Source organism: Lottia gigantea (assembly GCF_000327385.1).
Source record: "Lottia gigantea unplaced genomic scaffold LOTGIsca_30, whole genome shotgun sequence".
NCBI lineage: Eukaryota > Metazoa > Mollusca > Gastropoda > Lottiidae > Lottia > Lottia gigantea.
The window spans coordinates 1,725,939-1,744,352 of NW_008708987.1; the positions used below are offsets into that span (position 1 = coordinate 1,725,939).

Genomic DNA, 18,414 nt, shown 5'->3' on the forward strand with positions numbered 1-18,414 from the left:
GGGGGGGGGGGGGGGGGGATATCGGGCAAAACCCCGAAAACAACAATACTGGTGGCATTCGTGGTAAAATATTTCGGCCATACCAGCCTGACCCCCAACATGTCTTCGGGCCGTTCGCCTCAGTTGACATATTTAAATTTTTCTAATACATATTGAAGTTGTGTATCTGAATTTATTGGACAATCAGAGAAAACAAATTACTAACAAACGTCTATTTTTACCAATTTTAGTAGAAATTTATTTACTACTTTCGGTTCATTAAAATAATAGTCCTATGTGCCGAAGTTCATATAATGTGGTTCAATATACGTCTGTATTCCATCATATTACTCAATATTATTGCATGATAAATAATATGCATTTTGATGAAAATATCTAAGATCTGTTCAAATTATAATGTAGTTATGCGGCAGAATGCAATTTTTAAACAGTAACCTTGAACATATTTTTTAGAATTTTTACAAATTTTTATTTGCAAAATTTCATAAATGTTACTTTTGAAATATGTTAGACATTGAAGTAGCCTAGAATAGTGTGTAGAAAGTGATTATATTTCGATGTAAAAAAAATCTCTCGTGACCTTGAGTTAGCCAAACACGCGCAACCGTAGTTCAGGCATTCCATTACGTAGTAAAGCGCGTGCCGTTAACGTAATGTTATAGTACTCTTGTTTTTAAAATCTTTTACCTGGCCTGGCACACGACCTCCTGTTATGATCACGTGATCTAGGTATTATAAAGGTATATTGATAAATAGTACGTTGTAATCAATAGACGTTGTGAATTACCGTGGTATATCAGCTTGATATACCATAGTATTGGAATTTATTAGTTATTATTGGACTATCGTGATATGATGTGATGATTCCTGCAAGTGTTCGAGCCAATTAATCAACTTCTAGCCCCTTTAATTGGAAATTATGCGCATGCGTGTTAAAAGAGCGGCTATTTGTTAGTGGAGACTGTAAAGGGATTTAGTAGCCTTACTATACCCGCGTGAAATCAGCTGTTACGAACCAAACTTCTACAAACTTTGAATATCTCTGGATTTAGCAAGTTATTTTGGACTATGTGCTATAATGGAACTTTATTTTATGGAATTAAGAAACGTGAAAATGGCTAGAATTTTTCTGGAAATGTAGACTGGAACTAAAAAGTTTTCCGCTGTTGAGGAATGCGAATGAAAAGAGCGCAATTGGTTTGCGTTCGGTGGAACTCTAATGAATTATGCCCGATGAAAGTTGAATTTGTTTTTCTTCAAAAATCTGGAGGCGGAATTTCATCAAAAATATGTTTCCATTGCATTTTTGCATTTTTCTTGTAATTGTGAATTTGTGTAATGGTTCGGGATATTTTCATTTACAAGTTAATTCTGTATCCAACCCGAGGGGAGAGATAGCGGACGGGTCGTGCTGTAATGGGGGTAGACATGATTATAGGGGTACCTGCTCTGAGAAATGTAATACATTTTTCCGGGTCTGCCTGAAGGAATATCAGGAACGAGTGACCACCACGGGCACCTGCACGTTTGGGAATCAGTCTACGGTGGCTCTGGGTGGAAATTCCTTTACTTACAGAAGTGGAAATAGCAGAGCCATGCTGAAATTACCTTTTGAATTTGCTTGGACGGTAAGTTTATTTCTTGTAAAACCGAAAAGGGGTGAAATGGGGTGCAAAATATTACTGGTGTGTGTATCGCAGGGTCAATATTTATTTCTAAAACTGATCGTTTTTAAATATCCAAAGTTTTCTTTCTTCCTAGTTACTTTACACTGAAGATTAAGGTAATGAAAATTATTTGTGGGCAACGGAATACGGTGCGAAAACCATTTATAAATCTAGTCCATTCTACTTACTCATTCTGTGATATCTGTGGATTTTGAGATTCTAACTTGAGATGCAAATTCCAACATGAAATATATACTGACCTTACATCAGAAATTAAATTCATCTCTCGTTTTGTATTCAAATTGACAGATCTTGTGCAACGTAATTCAGAAAGGGTATAAATTTTGGTGCACTAATTAGACACTATAATATAATTTCACCGTATTACGTGTATTAAGTTGAGTTTTTGTTTATTCTGTTAGTAAAACTGCAGAAATGGTCTGGTATCTACTCAGTCTGTTCACCTATAATAATGTCAGGAAAAACTCTTGGTTCCTTTTCATAAAAAATCCTAACCTACTATTAATATTGATATATTGGTGATAAAATTTGAGTGTCGAAAACTTCGTTAAAATTCGATTGTATGCGACGTAGGTTCCGCTTTAATAATTGCATCAAGAAAATCTTATACTAACATACCATGATGGTGTCTTTGTCCCCAATCGCCGATGCACCAGTTCTGTGCTCATTGGTGAAACCTTTAACCTTGACCTTTACGGAGCTCCATTTCTCTCAATTCTGGTAAGATTCGTTTTGTTTTTCTTGTCTGTAAGTGAATACATATATAGTCAGGTTGAACTATAATTATTCTGTACATAGAAAAGCGGGATTATCTTTAAAATATTTTGAAAAACTGTTCTTATCTTGCTTTCCATTGGGGATTTTCTGTTGTATCTGCAGCTATGGTGTTCATTATGTGAAAAACCGAGCACCCAAAACCTAGGTTGAACTTTCGTATGGTGTTTATAATGTGAAAAACCAAGCACCCAAAACCCAGTTGTAATTTCGTATGGTGTTCATTATGTGAAAAACTGAGCACCCAAAACCAAGGTGTTATTTTTGTATGGTGTTCACTATGTGAAAAACATAGCATCCAAAACCTAGGTGCCAAGGTGTCCACAGAATTTTGGGGGATCGAAGATAGGGGTTCTCCCTTGCCACTGAAGGCACAGAAACTTTTGAAATTTTGAAAATTTGACCTTAATGCATTATGAAGTATCTCAGAATAGATATGTAGTATATATGTAAACTCCTCAGTTTTGTATTCTTGGGCTTTTTAAATTTTATCCATTTTTTCAGGGAGGGGGGAGGTGACCCCATTTACCCCTATGTGTGGGTACCTATGTCAGGTGTAATTTCTATCTGGTGTTCATTATTTTACAAGAGGAAGTAATGGTCAGTCAGTAATCTTAGTCAATTATATTATTAGTAAAATAAGTGATATTTGTTGATTTTGATAAAGACTGGCTCAAATTTTTCACAGCAGAGAGGAAGTATTAAAGCTTGGATTAAGTCAGACTGAAACTTGCTAACTCAGACTTAACATCTGATGATTATAGATAACTTTGATAGATGTCAGTTAGCTTGAGTCAGAAAAACTATTAGTACTCTGTAAGGAAGGTATGTAACTTCAGTGGTTTAAGGTTTTGGAATATTTTCAATTCTGACCTTGAATGGAAGTTTGAAGCTATGACAACCCTTGTTCAGTAAATATAAGAAAATTCAAAATAGTTGTGAACTTCTGTAAAATCTTATTGTAAAGTTCACTAGATTGTGACACACCAAGGTTTTGATGTGGGATTAGATATCTATCTGGTACACTTCCTTTAAAATAGTTGACTAAATTGTGTGGAATGAACCAAGGCTTTGATATTGAAGTAAATATCTATCTGGTACAATTCCTCTAATGTAAAATAATACTGATATTGTAACTCTGTTATACATAGCACCTTTAATGAAATATAACTGCTTAGTACACTAGAGTGACTAAAATACACCAAGACTCTGATATAGGATTATTTATCTGGTACAACTCCTTTAAAAGAAATGTAATAGTAAAGATGTAAAGTGAGATTGGAATGTACCAAGGTTTTCTAGCTGGTCACAGATGGTACTCTGGGGATTATTAAGGTTAAGAGGTTCAATAACAAAAAATAATAAATTGAAGTTAGTTCAAGTATCATAGACTCATTAGTTAGATTCTTTCATTTCTTGGATAGTATTTTGGTCATTTTGTCAGATGTCAAGCAACTTAGATCTGAGTTTTACTTCCCACTGTTCTGCGCCTTAGAGTTATTCTATCCTGTCTACAATGGGGGAAATTTTGCAAGGACAGTTTCCTGATAATCTTCTTGCAATGGAACTGTAACATGTGCAATTTGTAGCTCACATGACATCAAATTTTATGCAAAATTCTATAACAAAGTTGCATTCATACATTTTTTCATTTTTCCCTATTTTATGGCAAATACCATGCTGTGTACAATGAGGGAAACTGTGTAAATACAATTAAAACTAGTTAGAATCTGCTGTCAATGGATCTTTAACATTTTGTGAGCACATTTTGTGGAAAAAATTATTTTGATATTGCTTATGTTTAGAGGACACACCATGCTATGTGCAATGAAGGAAATATTTCTATGACAGTCTCATCAACGATAATCTGTTGTCAATCTATTTATAAAACGTAAAATTGAAGCACTTAAGGCATTACATTTTCTCAAAAGTTAAAACAATGTAACAACCAAATATTTGGGACTTCAGCCATACAAGACTTGAAGACGACTGTTCAACAGTACTTGTTTTTAGGATGAATTCCATCTGATTTTGGACATCACTGATGAAATGAGATTCTTTATTGACTCTAGAAAAAAAAAAGGGAAAAATTAATCAAAAACTTGTCTCTGTGATGTCTTGACAAATGACAGAGTGAGACCATTATTAATTTTTCCTTTTCTTTTATGTGTGTATTTGTGATAAAGAACAGTTTGAGTTATTGAATATTGTCCAGTATTTTCATTTCATAGCAATATTACTATAGTTTATTTTTAAACAGGCACAAACCAAATATCCTCGTTATTAAACTGAGTTTTTTATATTAGAAATATTAACATGTTGTTACTCAGAGTTCATGATGTACTATCTTCAGACAATCAACCTGGGGGGGGAATGGTTTGCACCCCCAAAATATGTGTCAGAATGCACAAAAACAATTAGATTTTCAATAAGTTTCTGGGAAGGCTAGAGCTGCCACTGGTGTTGGAATTGTCGGATATTTGCGCTGCCCTGTCAGTAATGTATAGCAAATCATATCAACATCAACTTCACTGGATTGCTCAATAATAAAAATCACAAGATCCAATGATCTACACCATAAAACCTTACCTAAAATCTATAACAGTTTTATAGTATAATGGTAGCATCAAATAAACTATATGTTAAGATTCAATATTACATTAAACACATTATGTTACAAAACGTGAACATTGCACAAGTCTGAAGCTGCTATGATGATCAAAGCGAGAGAAAAAATTTCGATATAATCCAGAAAGTAATTTGTGATGTTGAAGATGATAAATCAGAGAAAATTGGAATAATAAAAATGATATTAGTACTGGAATTAATAACCTGATGTGAAATATCACTTTATAATTGTTACTAGGATTAAATATAGATTAATCATACCTCGTTAGTCTTCAATATCTTAATTAATAATTAATTATTACACCAAAATAACTGACCACAAAGAAGAAACATTTTTTGTTGAATAATTCAAAAATTTGAAATTTGACAGAATGATTTTAAACAGAAATGCAGAATACTTTTTAAGTCCTTCTAAAACTGTCGCTTTGGTAAAAAAATTCCAGTTGATCTTTTAATGACCATTTCAACAACAGTTGAAGTTTTAAAGGCAATATGATATTAAAACATTACTGAAATGAGATGTTCAATCTTATGTCCTACAGTTTTGAATGCAGTTTGTACTACTTTTTTGCACCTTCTCTGTGTTTGCTATTCAGCTTAACGACAGTGATGTAAATTGGTAAAAAATAATTAAAACCTATTACTTCTCTTAAATTTTAGTCTCACCATACAAATTAAGAGAAGGTTAAATAGGTTTCAAGAAGTTTTAAGATATATTTAATTTCTGAAGTTAAAAATGGCTGAAAGAGTTTTTGACATGAACTTGAAAAAGATAACCTTATAAGAAGTTACTATAAGGTTTTATATCTACTAGTGATTTTATAGAAATTTTCTTATCTAACTGACGGAAATGTTTAAAGAAAGTGTATTAAGTATATAATAATGATTATTAGGTAAATTTTGATCAATTTTTTTCAAACAAGTTCAAATGTATTTATCTATATACCTTAAACTTCATTCACTTCCACCATGTTCATTATCCGTTAATTCCTCACATTATATTTATATCAATATTTTCAGAAGAAAAGAAATGGATAATAAAAAGTAATCTTTAAACTATTTAATATTATTGATGCAATATTAATTAAAATACCTCGTTATGCCTCAACATCTAACGAGCTATTTCTTGTTGTTATTTTAATCTATTGATGCCGTTAGCCTACTTCAGGTTTTCTTCATTGATTAGCAATATTAATTATTGTTTCAATAAAGACACATGTCTTTCTTCCGAGTGGATCTTCTTTCTTAATAAACTTGCAGGAAATTAGAGAATGGTGCCAATTGATTCCTGCAATAAAAGACAGAGTAACTTTTACTGTTTGCTATTGACTAATTTCAGAAAGAGTCTTGTACTTTCAATTGGTTTTTCAAACACATTCTTAAAGTATAGCAGAAGCACTAATAATGACATGATGATAAAATATTACCTATTAATTTAATTATTAATCAGGATAATTCTCAAGCCTTTTAGAAATTATATCTTGAAGTTTGTCAGGATATATTACAAAATGTTAAGGATACGTTTCTCTCAGGATACATGTATATTTTTAGAGGAAATATATCCAATGTTTATCTTGCATTTCCCAATTTTCAGATTTCTAGATTTTGGAATTAGATTGTAATATTTTTTAAGAGTTTTTGAAAAGATTTCAGAAGGCTTGACTTCATCAATATATTTGAATGATTCATTAGCGTATATTTTCTATGTACTCATTCACACCAAGAAATAATGCTGCAGTTTCAATCAGTATCGTACGATCAAAGTTCAACCAAGCCTTAGACAATCCTTTAAATCTGAAGAGAGTTTAGATTCTGGCAAGTATTGTATATTTAATTTTAATCACAAGCTTAGTCCAAAGTTCATTTACTTGAGGGATGTTGATTCACATAGTTTTGCCAGTCATTGCCAGGAATTGCTAGAACCACAGAGGTCTGACTAAAAATTACATTAGTGTAAATCAATACCATAAGTGCACAGAAAACGTTTATAGAATTTCTTTACAAGCCTTTGAATATTGACTTTATTAATATATAGCAAGAAGCAACAATACTGTATATGTTTTAATATCCCATCTAAATTCTGAAAGAAATGGTAGAATCAAAAAAATGTTGGCAGAGATTTGTAATTCTCTGCATTAAGATGAGCTTCATTAACAATTATACGTTGTTAATTTAACCAGAATTCTTAGAGTTATTAACAAATTATTACTGCCATTGTCAATTATTAGACATTATAACAGTACAATAAGGTCATGCACCCACGATTTTCTTAAACAGGTTTCAGTGGTGGGTAGGGGAAAATAGAGGACACACTGACTTAATGGGGAGACAACTGTCAGGTTCAATAATGAGGGTACAAACCATTTTATAGGAGGGATGGAAGGAAACAAATTCCCCCTGTTAGAGATGCAGGTCACAGGGGATGATATGGCAAAAGCATCTCAACCAAAACCTTGTTTACTACCGGCTGTGCAAGACGGTGGGTTATTAAAAAAGAGTAGACTTCTGCAGCTTTGTTGGCAAATTTTCCCTCATCACATACTGCATGGCATTGCCCTATTATTAAGCCAATAAAGTGGAGAAAAGTAGATTGTGAAATTTCAAACACTATTCATTTCTTTTCCAAAACATTCAGAATATAAAAGATTTTCATGCCATTCAAAATATTATTATAAACAGTACAGATAGGTTGTAAACTTTTTAAGATACGCAAAACTTGGCATTAAATTGTACAGAAAAAGCAACAAAATAAAATAAAACACTCTTTTTTTTTTCAAAAACCATTAATGTGAATGACTTGTGATGATGATAACCTGATTTTAGTGAAGTCAGTGATGTCAGTGATGGCCAATCTTAAAGATACTGGTATGACAGAGGGGCTGCATGTTGATAGGTTTAAGAATTCTGTAAGGGTGAAGAAAATTGAAATCAAGGGCTCAATAGATTGAAAAAAAGCAATTGTTATTTTACTTAAAAAAGCTTTAAATCACAGCTCCCCATGCCTACCCTACCCCATGCCTACCCTACACAGCCCTACCTTGTTACATAGTTTATAGACAGACCTTTTGAAAATTAAACTTTTATTTTTTTGTAGCCAAAGTTGTTATTATTGCTTAATTGTTGCCAAAGAAGTCCCCCTTATTAAAGCCCCCAAATACAGAATCTAACAACCACCTGTTTATGAAGGTAGAAAAGGTAGTAAGAAAGTAGGTGAATTGAACTAGTTGGCTAGGAAATGAATTCTGACACTAGGTACTGGTTTCTCAGGTTGGTGAAAAGTTTGGCAATAAAACGTTTATCAGGTTCCATCATGCCATGCTTTTTTAGATCATAGTTTTAAAGAAAATTTTCCTGTTAACCTGGAAATTTTATGTTGTAGAGATTCATAAGACATTTTCTGCAGATGTGAATTGGAACACTTATAGTTGGTCTGATTTCATGTCCAATATAGTAGTACATTGTGTAAATGTAAAGAAAACACAACTTAGTGCTTGCCCTTTTGAAGAACTAACATCTTCAGGTTGCACTAGCAGGTCTACAATGAGAATATCACTCAAAAATGATTTGCTTGGTTTCTTCGAAAGCACCATGGTCATGGTGAAAGTTTGTGACCTTGAATAAGTCATCTTTCCTCATTATTCCAGTTGACTCAGCTGTAAATGGGTACTGAATAAGTCATCTTTCCTCATTATTCCATTCTACCCAGCTGTAAATGGGTACTGAATAAGTCATCTTTCCTCATTATTCCAGTTGACCCAGCTGTAAATGGGTACTGAATAAGTCATCTTTTCTCATTATTCCAGTCAACCCAGCTATAAATGGGTATTGAATAAGTCATCTTTCCTCATTATTCCAGTTGACCCAGCTGTAAATGGGTACTGAATAAGTCATCTTTCCCCATTATTCCAGTCAACCCAGCTGTAAATGGGTACTGAATAAGTCATCTTTCCCCATTATTCCAGTTGACCCAGCTGTAAATGGGTACAGATAATATGGGGGAAATAGTTGTTTCTTTTTTTAATCTGAATGTTTTGCAGGTGTGAATTGCAACCATCAAAAATCTGATAAAATGGTGAAAAAATATGATCAGTTTTGTCATGCTCAATAAAATTTTGGCCTCATGTGGTAAGTCCTTTGTAAAAGATAAACTTACAGTATTCTGATTGAGGTAGTTAAAAAAATAGCTCATGAAAACAATGCATTAAAAGATCAAAAAGATTCTGTAATCTAAATTGGCAATAATCAGCCAGTTTTATTTCATTTAATGCATTGTTGACAATCTTTGTAATACACCCCTGCTGGCATCGGCATAAAAAATACAATCACCCTTTCAAGATAGCTCTTACTATAAAATACGGTGCCAAAAAACTGGAGAACTTTTCGTTCAAATCTGATCTAGATTCCGGTGCCAAGTTCTAACTTCTGTTCAACCATAGTAGAAAGCTAACGTAAAATGTGTAAAAATCTTTTTTATTTTCTCTCAACATGAAGCCAAGTGTAAAGAATAGAAAATGGCATCAATTTTGACATAAAATAGATTTTGTTTCTTTATCTTGGCACTACTACCTTTAAAAAGATAAATACAGTGAGTAGATGATAAATTTATATAATACAATAATAAGCTGGTATATATTGGATTATAGAGACATATTTAATATAATAATAGGCTGGTATATATTGGATTATAAAGATATATTTAATATAATAATAGGCTGGTGTATATTGGATTATAAAGATATATTTAATATAATAATAGTCTGGTATATATTGGATTATAAAGACATATTTAATATAATAATAGGCTGGTATATATTTGATTATAAAGACATATTTAATATAATAATAGGCTGGTATATATTGGATTATAAAGATATATTTGATATAATAATAGGCTGGTATATATTGGATTATAAAGATATATTTAATATAATCATAGGCTGGTATATATTGGATTATAAAGATATATTTAATATAATAATAGGCTGGTATATATTGGATTATAAAGACATATTTCATATAATAATAGGCTGGTATATATTGGATTATAAAGACTTATTTAATATAATAATAGGCTGGTATATATTGGATTATAAAGATATATTTAATATAATAATAGGCTGGTATATATTGGATTATAAAGATATATTTAATATAATAGGCTGGTATATATTGGATTATAGAGACATATTTAATATAATAATAGGCTGGTATATATTGGATTATAAAGATATATTTAATATAATAATAGGCTGGTATACATTGGATTATAAAGATATATTTAATATAATAATAGGCTGGTATATATTGGATTATAAAGATATATTTAATATAATAATAGGCTGGTATATATTGGATTATAAAGATATATTTAATATAATAATAGGCTGGTATATATTGGATTATAAAGATATATTTAATATAATAATAGGCTGGTATATATTGGATTATAAAGACATATTTAATATAATAATAGGCTGGTAAATATTGGATTATAAAGACTTATTTAATATAATAATAGGCTGGTATATATTGGATTATAAAGATATATTTAATATAATAATAGGCTGGTATATATTGGATTATAAAGATATATTTAATATAATAATAGGCTGGTATATATTGGATTATAGAGACATATTTAATATAATAATAGGCTGGTATATATTGGATTATAAATATATATTTAATATAATAATAGGCTGGTATACATTGGATTATAAAGATATATTTAATATAATAATAGGCTGGTATATATTGGATTATAAAGATATATTTAATATAATAATAGGCTGGTATATATTGGATTATAAAGATATATTTAATATAATAATAGGCTGGTATATATTGGATTATAAAGATATATTTAATATAATAATAGGCTGGTATATATTGGATTATAAAGATATATTTAATATAATAATAGGCTGGTATATATTGGATTATAAAGATATATTTAATATAATATAATCAGATCAGGACGTTAAGTTCAGAGGGGCAAGGAGGGAGGGGGATGTTTCCCTGAATAATATGGATTGCCCCTCTGTTAAACGACTGACCAATTTCATTATTGCATCCAAACACCATACAACATTACCTCTCTGGAAATATTACTTGCCCCTCCTAACAATCAAGTATGGCTAGAGACCTGCATCAAATAAAGATATAAAGATACTTGACATTTCTGTTTAGAATAAAACTAATCTATACAATGGGACCACATCTCAAGTGACCTATTGAAGTATGCTCTGATAATGACGCTCCTAGAGAGATAAGAAAGCGAGTCTCATGATGATGTCATTGATGATGTCATAGGATGATAACAGAATTTAATATCCGCATACAGATGTTTGTCATAAAACACTGTTCTCGGTTTCCATTTTGTAAGTTGACCAATTGGTGCCCTACAAAAACTTTACTTATGATATCAATATGCCTTTCTCTATTTTAGTGATGATAATAATAATAGACTGTATATTTTACATGTGTCAGAATAATGTCCAATACACTAAGGCTATATGGTCCTGTCTAACATTCAGTCCATGAGGACAAACATAGACTCTTTATTTTACATGAGTCAGAATTAGGCCCAATACACAAGGACATGGTCCTGTCTAACATTCAGCCCTTAGAGACGAGCAATGGATACAATATATAATGCAAAGACAAAAAAAAAGAAAAATTAAGTAATAACATAAAATCATTAAAATTAACACAATATTTCAATGATATATATTTCCTGAAATTTCTTCAAGTACGTGAACATGCCAGGCAGTGATGTAATCATTAATACTAAATGAATATTTAATTACAAGGAGGATATTACAGGAGTCTTGATGACAAGATAGAAATTAAACAGATAATAGCCTTGTATCATATCCTAATGATATTTTGATCTGTCCTTGGGGAGTAGTTCTACATCACCTCAGAGGATATTCAATCTCTTTTTCTCGTCTTATCTGTTTATACTGATTTATTCAGGTTAACTAGAAATATTTAAACACTATCATGGTTTTGATGTTCCTAATGAGGATCAGTAATGCCATGCATTGTACAATGAGGGAAATTTTGCATACTGATTTACTGAGGTTTACTAGAAATATTTGAAAATAGAATCGGAAGTTTTACAGAGAAATTAATGAAATGGATCTTTCTGCACCAATTTAATGGTCAGGCAATGCTATGCAGTGTGCAGTAAGGGAAATTTTGCCAGGATAGCAGCATTAGACTACTCTTTTTTTATTTCAATCTATCGAGGGATCTTGAACATGCACAACCTGTAGCAATGGTTTGTTATCACCTCTGAACGACTAGATGTTTTATCTATGTCAGCCATTGCGGTGCTGCCCCTTCAACCTGTATTATTAATGTTCTTACCCAGTGTTAGTGTTTGTTTCCTACTCAGATTTAAAGTATATAGGTATTTTATTTCAGTTTCTATATATTTTTTTTTTGAAATTGTCTGCCCTAAAATTTCTAAGACGACATGGCTGGTAAATATAGTCGAATCAAAATCCTTACATTAGTTTCACATTATTTCTCCAATTTCCTTACAATATGAAAGTAGTTTTTTGTATTTGAAAGCATGATTGAAGACTTCGGTGTGATATAAACCTTATCCAGGACTTATAATTAGGTTTATAGCCATTTGAAATAGGTTAATTTAAACAAGAAACCTATCTTTATAGGAGTTAGTATTTTCCTAACCAGTTAATAGAGCTCAGTTTCAGTTTCCCTTTTCAGAATAAGAAGCATTTTAAGATGTTACTAGTGCAAAGGTCTTGTGATAGTGATGTCATAAAACATTTAGTTTGTATATTTTACATCTATTGCCAGTATTAAAGGGCTTGTAAAATTACTTAATTTTTTAAGTTTATCAGGGACACTTTAAGCATCAATTTACACCATTCTAATTTTCAATCAGACGTCTGTGGTTCCTGCGATTCCACTAAAACTTTATGTTTTATGACGTCATTATCACAAAGGTACTTAGATATTATTAGCAGTTTATTTGCGATTATGATGTCATGAAATATTTAGTTTGAATATCCTGCATCTAATACCAGTGTTAAATTATTGATATTTTCAATCATAAAAAATTAGATCTGATCTGCATTCCATCATACCCACACTTCACTGATTTCCAGAAATTTAATATCAGGAACGTATCGTATTATACCTGGTTTGATTCTAGATATGGTTAACCAGGACTGTTTTATGTTAACATCTCAATTCAGATTGATTATCATTTAAACATTTCCTAATGGATTCATTTTAACACAATCAAATCTTATTTTTTAGGAAAATCTACCAGTCATGTCTGATTGCAGATCCAAAATATTCATTTCGAGAATACCTCAAAACAAAACAACACAATGAGAAGGTACTAGAGATACAAACATGTTCCCATATCCTATTGTTTTAATAAATATTGTTTACACAAAATAAACAAAATACAATATCCAATTTCTAGTGTAGGGTAGGGTGTTATAAAAGATACTTTCGTATAGAAGCACTGGCCTGGGTCACAAGTAAAGACTATGGATTTCATAGTCTAACACTTCAGATCTCCTATCAGACATGACTGGCTGAAACAAAGTAAAATGTTAGCAAAGAATTTATATTTCCATTTTGAAGACAAACAAAATTTACTACAGCCTTTTATGTTGATTGTTTTAGTTAACCTTGACTGGTTTTAAAATTTTATCTTGAAAACTCTGGTAATTGAATTCTGTTGTAAATTGTAAATTCTATCAGGTTTTTCTAATTCACAATTGCCAGCTCCATTTTTTGAAAGTCTATGTCAGACTCTCCTAACTTGGTTTGGAATTTGGCAATATTTTTCAAAACTTGCGAGTAGAATATTTTACACTTTTGTTGTGATTTTAAATGCAGATTGCAGATGTGTCAAATCTGTTAGATTTTTTTTTCTTGAACCATTTTACACATTTCCTTTCTTCATACCTTTTGCTCAGATTTAAAATGAGTTTTTCTTAACTTTTCATAAGTATTGTACTTCACCTTTTAGGACGTCACTAATGCAAATACCTTGAAATATTATTGGCAGCTTTTACGATGTAGTGATGTCATAAAATGTATAGTTTTGTTAGAATTGCAGGAACCAAAGGCGTCTGACTAAAAACTGGAAAGTTGCAATCGATTTTATCATTGTTTCTGATACACATAAACAGTTAAGAAATCTTCTTGAAGATTATGCAAGGCCATTGATTAGGCCAACCAGAAATATCATGATGTATGAATTGAAGAAACAGAGGTCTAAATCTTCTGATCACTGTTTCATATTTAACTAATGAGAGATCTTTGATGCACAGTACATGTAGCTTACTAAGCTAAGTTTTGTTCCATCCAAACCACAAGTTGCCTTTTCCATCTCGTCCCCTGAAGCAAACAAAGCCTTGATTTTGGTGCCATCCAAACCATTAGATGATTTTCCCCTATCAACCCCTTGAGCCTCCGACCTGTATCTTTGACGAGAGGACAAGATTTATGAGCGATGATATCATAGTAACCAAAAAATATTAAAATGTTGACTCTGGACAAATATTAATTTAGAACTCAGGGAATTTCATACGCAGAAAAAAGGGAACCAAGTTCTCATAAATTCTTGTAAAAGTCGTTTTATTGTTCAAAAACTAATTAAGAAGTACTTTGAGGCTGTACATCAATTTGTTCGTCCATTACCGTAAATCTGAAGACATCATCGTGGAAAGTTAACGATGCTGCAGTTTGCTCAATGATCAGTGATTAGGGTACTAATGCTATCTTCTTTCAGTAACTCTTCAACATAATGAGCTATGACAGTCAGCTGCCTGGCCGTACGAGGAAGGCGTATTAATATTTTATTACGTGAAAAAGATAAAATAATTGTGTGGTAAGGGTGAGATGATTTGCAAGCGGTATCAATGGCCGATTGATAGATGAGATAGAAATTGGTTGATTAAAGATTTCGACTAATTTCCCTTCTCATTTCAAACTATTAAACATGTCACATTGACAAGTAACAAACTTGAAGTTTTTATTAATTAGATTCGACCACGATGAATCTCAGCTCTCGGTTTTAGATCATTATGAAACTAATTTTCATGCTTCTTTGAGAATGAATTTTCAGAATTTGAAGTATTTTTAAGATAACTGACACTATTTGTAATCTTGTTCAATATTCTAGATCAATGCCAAAAGGTTTGACCAAGGATTAACAAATAAATAAACTAAGTACTAACAATACTGCAAAACAAAATCAAAAACCCTAAGCAAATATTTGGCAAAACATTTGTAGCAGCTATTAAGCTATTAATGAACTTTTCACATTAAGAAGTATATCAACCAAAAATCTCTTCCAAAGCGAAACAAAATTGAGAGCATTGAAGTTGCTTTTAGTACTAGCTGGTAGACAGGACCCTCACGGAACTAAAGTCAATTTTTATCCATGTATTCTTTCTTTCTAGTACAGTATCCTGTAGTTAAAATTCAGCCTCATTGTCACCACTGTGGGAATGAATTTCAGTTTGAAATAAGGTCTTTGGCAGCCTTTCAGAGAGGCTACTTAGACAAGAGATCTTGAATCATGGCACTGTGGATCACTGAGAGAATATTGTTACATCTTTCCAATTGTTTGAGACCGTCCACAATGTTGGACAAATTTAAGTTTTTGTTAAAGTAGTGCTTATTTGTCAAAAAATTTATTAATGCTAAAGCATATAATTATCTGAACATTACTGAAATTCTAATATTTATTAAAAAACTTGATGAAAAAAGACCAAATCAAAAATGTACATTTTAAAGCTAAAATCATACATGACTGGCAAATACCAGATCAATATCCCTGCACTGACTTTAAGTTTTCTTCGACTTCAATATTCAAAGGTTGTATCCAACACACATTTACATATATAGTAGCTACGTCACTGACATGACAGAATTTTATTCACTCCTAGATTTCTAAGTCACATAATTTAACCGACTTTAATACGATAAAAAGGTTAAATTTACGTTTTCTAGCTATTTTAACTAGTTTTAACTATTCTCTTCTAGTTTTCATTGATTGGTGGAAATTGATTATTCTGAAGAAAGGTGTCTTTTTGTTCAATTATTCAAGAAATAGTAACACTCTTCTACAAGAGAATTTCTATAACTAATACAATCTCTTCTCAACTCACTTGTTGTCATTTTGCTGGGTTAATATGGTCTGAATAAAAATTTGAATATCTTAAAATATGGTGTTCACATGAAAGTTTCAAATTTAGTGTACATGGCATTTTCTAATTTGATAATAAATTTTTTATGACATTTTACAAAAAAATTGATTTGTTAAAACATTTTGTCATTTGTAGGAATTAAACTGATAACAAATTTTCTTTAGAAAATGAAAAAATAATATACTCTATGCAAGCAAAGGAAATATGTAAAAAAAATTTTTTTTGTTTAATGTCTATCTTTAGGCAATTTTGAAAATTTTGATAATAAATGTATCAAATTAACAATATTAGCTGTGTGGACTCTCTAAAAGAGACACTGTTGTCATACCCAGTCTCTGCACTAGCTTGCACTAGAAACACTATCTCTACAAGCAATTGATCTGTTGTAAAATACTGTCAAAAGGTATCAAATTTAACAAGAGAGTTTCTCCATTGTTTGCTAGTATCAGTATTGTTTCAGTCAAGTTTTATCAAGTACCAGTGTCTCTGATTTCTGATGTTATTTGACCATTGATGAAAGTTGTTGAAGAGTCAAATAACAAGGAGCTCAATTCATCAGTCTGATTTCTCACTCACTTGAGTTTATTAAGAGCTTAGCAATTTCTCACTGATTGGTAAGATACTTGAACTACCAAGTTGATTTTGAAGAACTTTTCAAGAGTAAGAATTTGGTTTTTTATTCAAAAAATTTTTCTTTCAATTTGAGGTGAAGTTTTAGAATTTAAAGTCAATTTAAAGGAAAAGATTTTAGTTTCAACTTTTCATTTTTGGAGACATAATTTTTAGAACCTGATGCCTAAGATTGTTTAAAAGTTTTGGGGGTATGTTTTTAATTTATTTTGATTCAGAATTAATTTCATTGGAAGACTCCTATCATTGTATTTTTCAGATATCTAAAATTTGAAAATTTATTGACAATATTTGTAATATTCAATTCCAGTCAAATTATAGAAATTTTCTGAAATTTTCTTCGGTCAGAAGTCTTAATCGACCATCAACAATACTCAAAATAATAAATTCTCAATTTCCATTGATTCTCTGACTGACCGTAGAAAGAGATTATTGATAGAAAATTCTATGGTAATATTTTCCAACGTGACAAAGTGACATCGAAGACGAAAGACAATATTAATCTTTAGTGTTAAGAAGAATAAAAACAGAACTAATTCATCAATTTCCACAATATTTACTTGGAAGACGATCGTAAAATACAATAGAAGTTTGTAACACGATGAAGACAGTTAAGTTTTGACGGAGATGTGTAGAAGATTATTGATTGGTTATCACCAGCTGTTTAAACATTCCATCAACCAATCAAAATTCAGCTTGCTCCAAACTGTCTCCATCTGTCAACTATTCTTCTTTATTTGATTAGACACACCAACGACAAGTTGTTTTCTTAATTTTCTTCAATAATTCCTTCATTTAAACGGTTAAAATAATTTCCAATAATTTCTAAATAGTTTTAAACATGAGAATTTAGACATTTTGTGCCTTTATTGATATTTAAATGAATTTTATAATGTGTATATGAAAATATTATTCATAAATAATTCGATTAAATCTTCCAATAATTTCAAAATATTTTTGCACAATTTCTAAATATTCAATGCTGTGATTTATGTTATAATGTTTATAAAGTTTATGAAAATATGTTATATTAATTCTTTATATTTGAGACAATTTGAATATTTGAATTTGTTTAAATCTTATAATTTTATGTTTCTACGCTGTTGAATGTTTTTATTAAGTAGAAAATAGAAATCCCACACAAACTTGGCCTCTACATGAACATCAAATATTGCTTTTTTTTCACAAATTGTTTAAAGGGGCTACCTAGTGCATTCAATAATAGTTGATAAATTCTACCAGAATTTCCTTCATTGCATACTGGCATTGCCTGTCTGCTTTAGCCCAATAATACAATCTTTTATTTCATTTCGTATTTGATTTCATATCATATTAAAGAAAATATTTTTCAATCAATCTAATCATTAATTTATTAGTTTTGATAACAATGTAACACAAGTCATTAGTTAGGGATCAAATTTTCCTTATTGCACTCTTCAGTGGTATTGACTGTAACTTTCATTTCATATTTGCTTTAAAGG

General features: G+C 30.9%; 1 protein-coding gene across 1 annotated transcript in view; it reads left to right on the top strand.

Moving 5' to 3' along the window:
- Positions 1–1,262: 1,262 nt before the first annotated feature.
- Positions 1,263–18,414, top strand: part of LOTGIDRAFT_71205 (hypothetical protein) — a gene marked incomplete at both ends in the record, with an annotated part of 38,960 nt that continues 21,808 nt past the window's right edge. The window contains one exon of the mRNA XM_009057426.1: positions 1,263–1,628. Within this exon, the coding sequence (XP_009055674.1) occupies positions 1,263–1,628 (366 nt within the window). The remainder of the gene's footprint in view (positions 1,629–18,414) is intronic.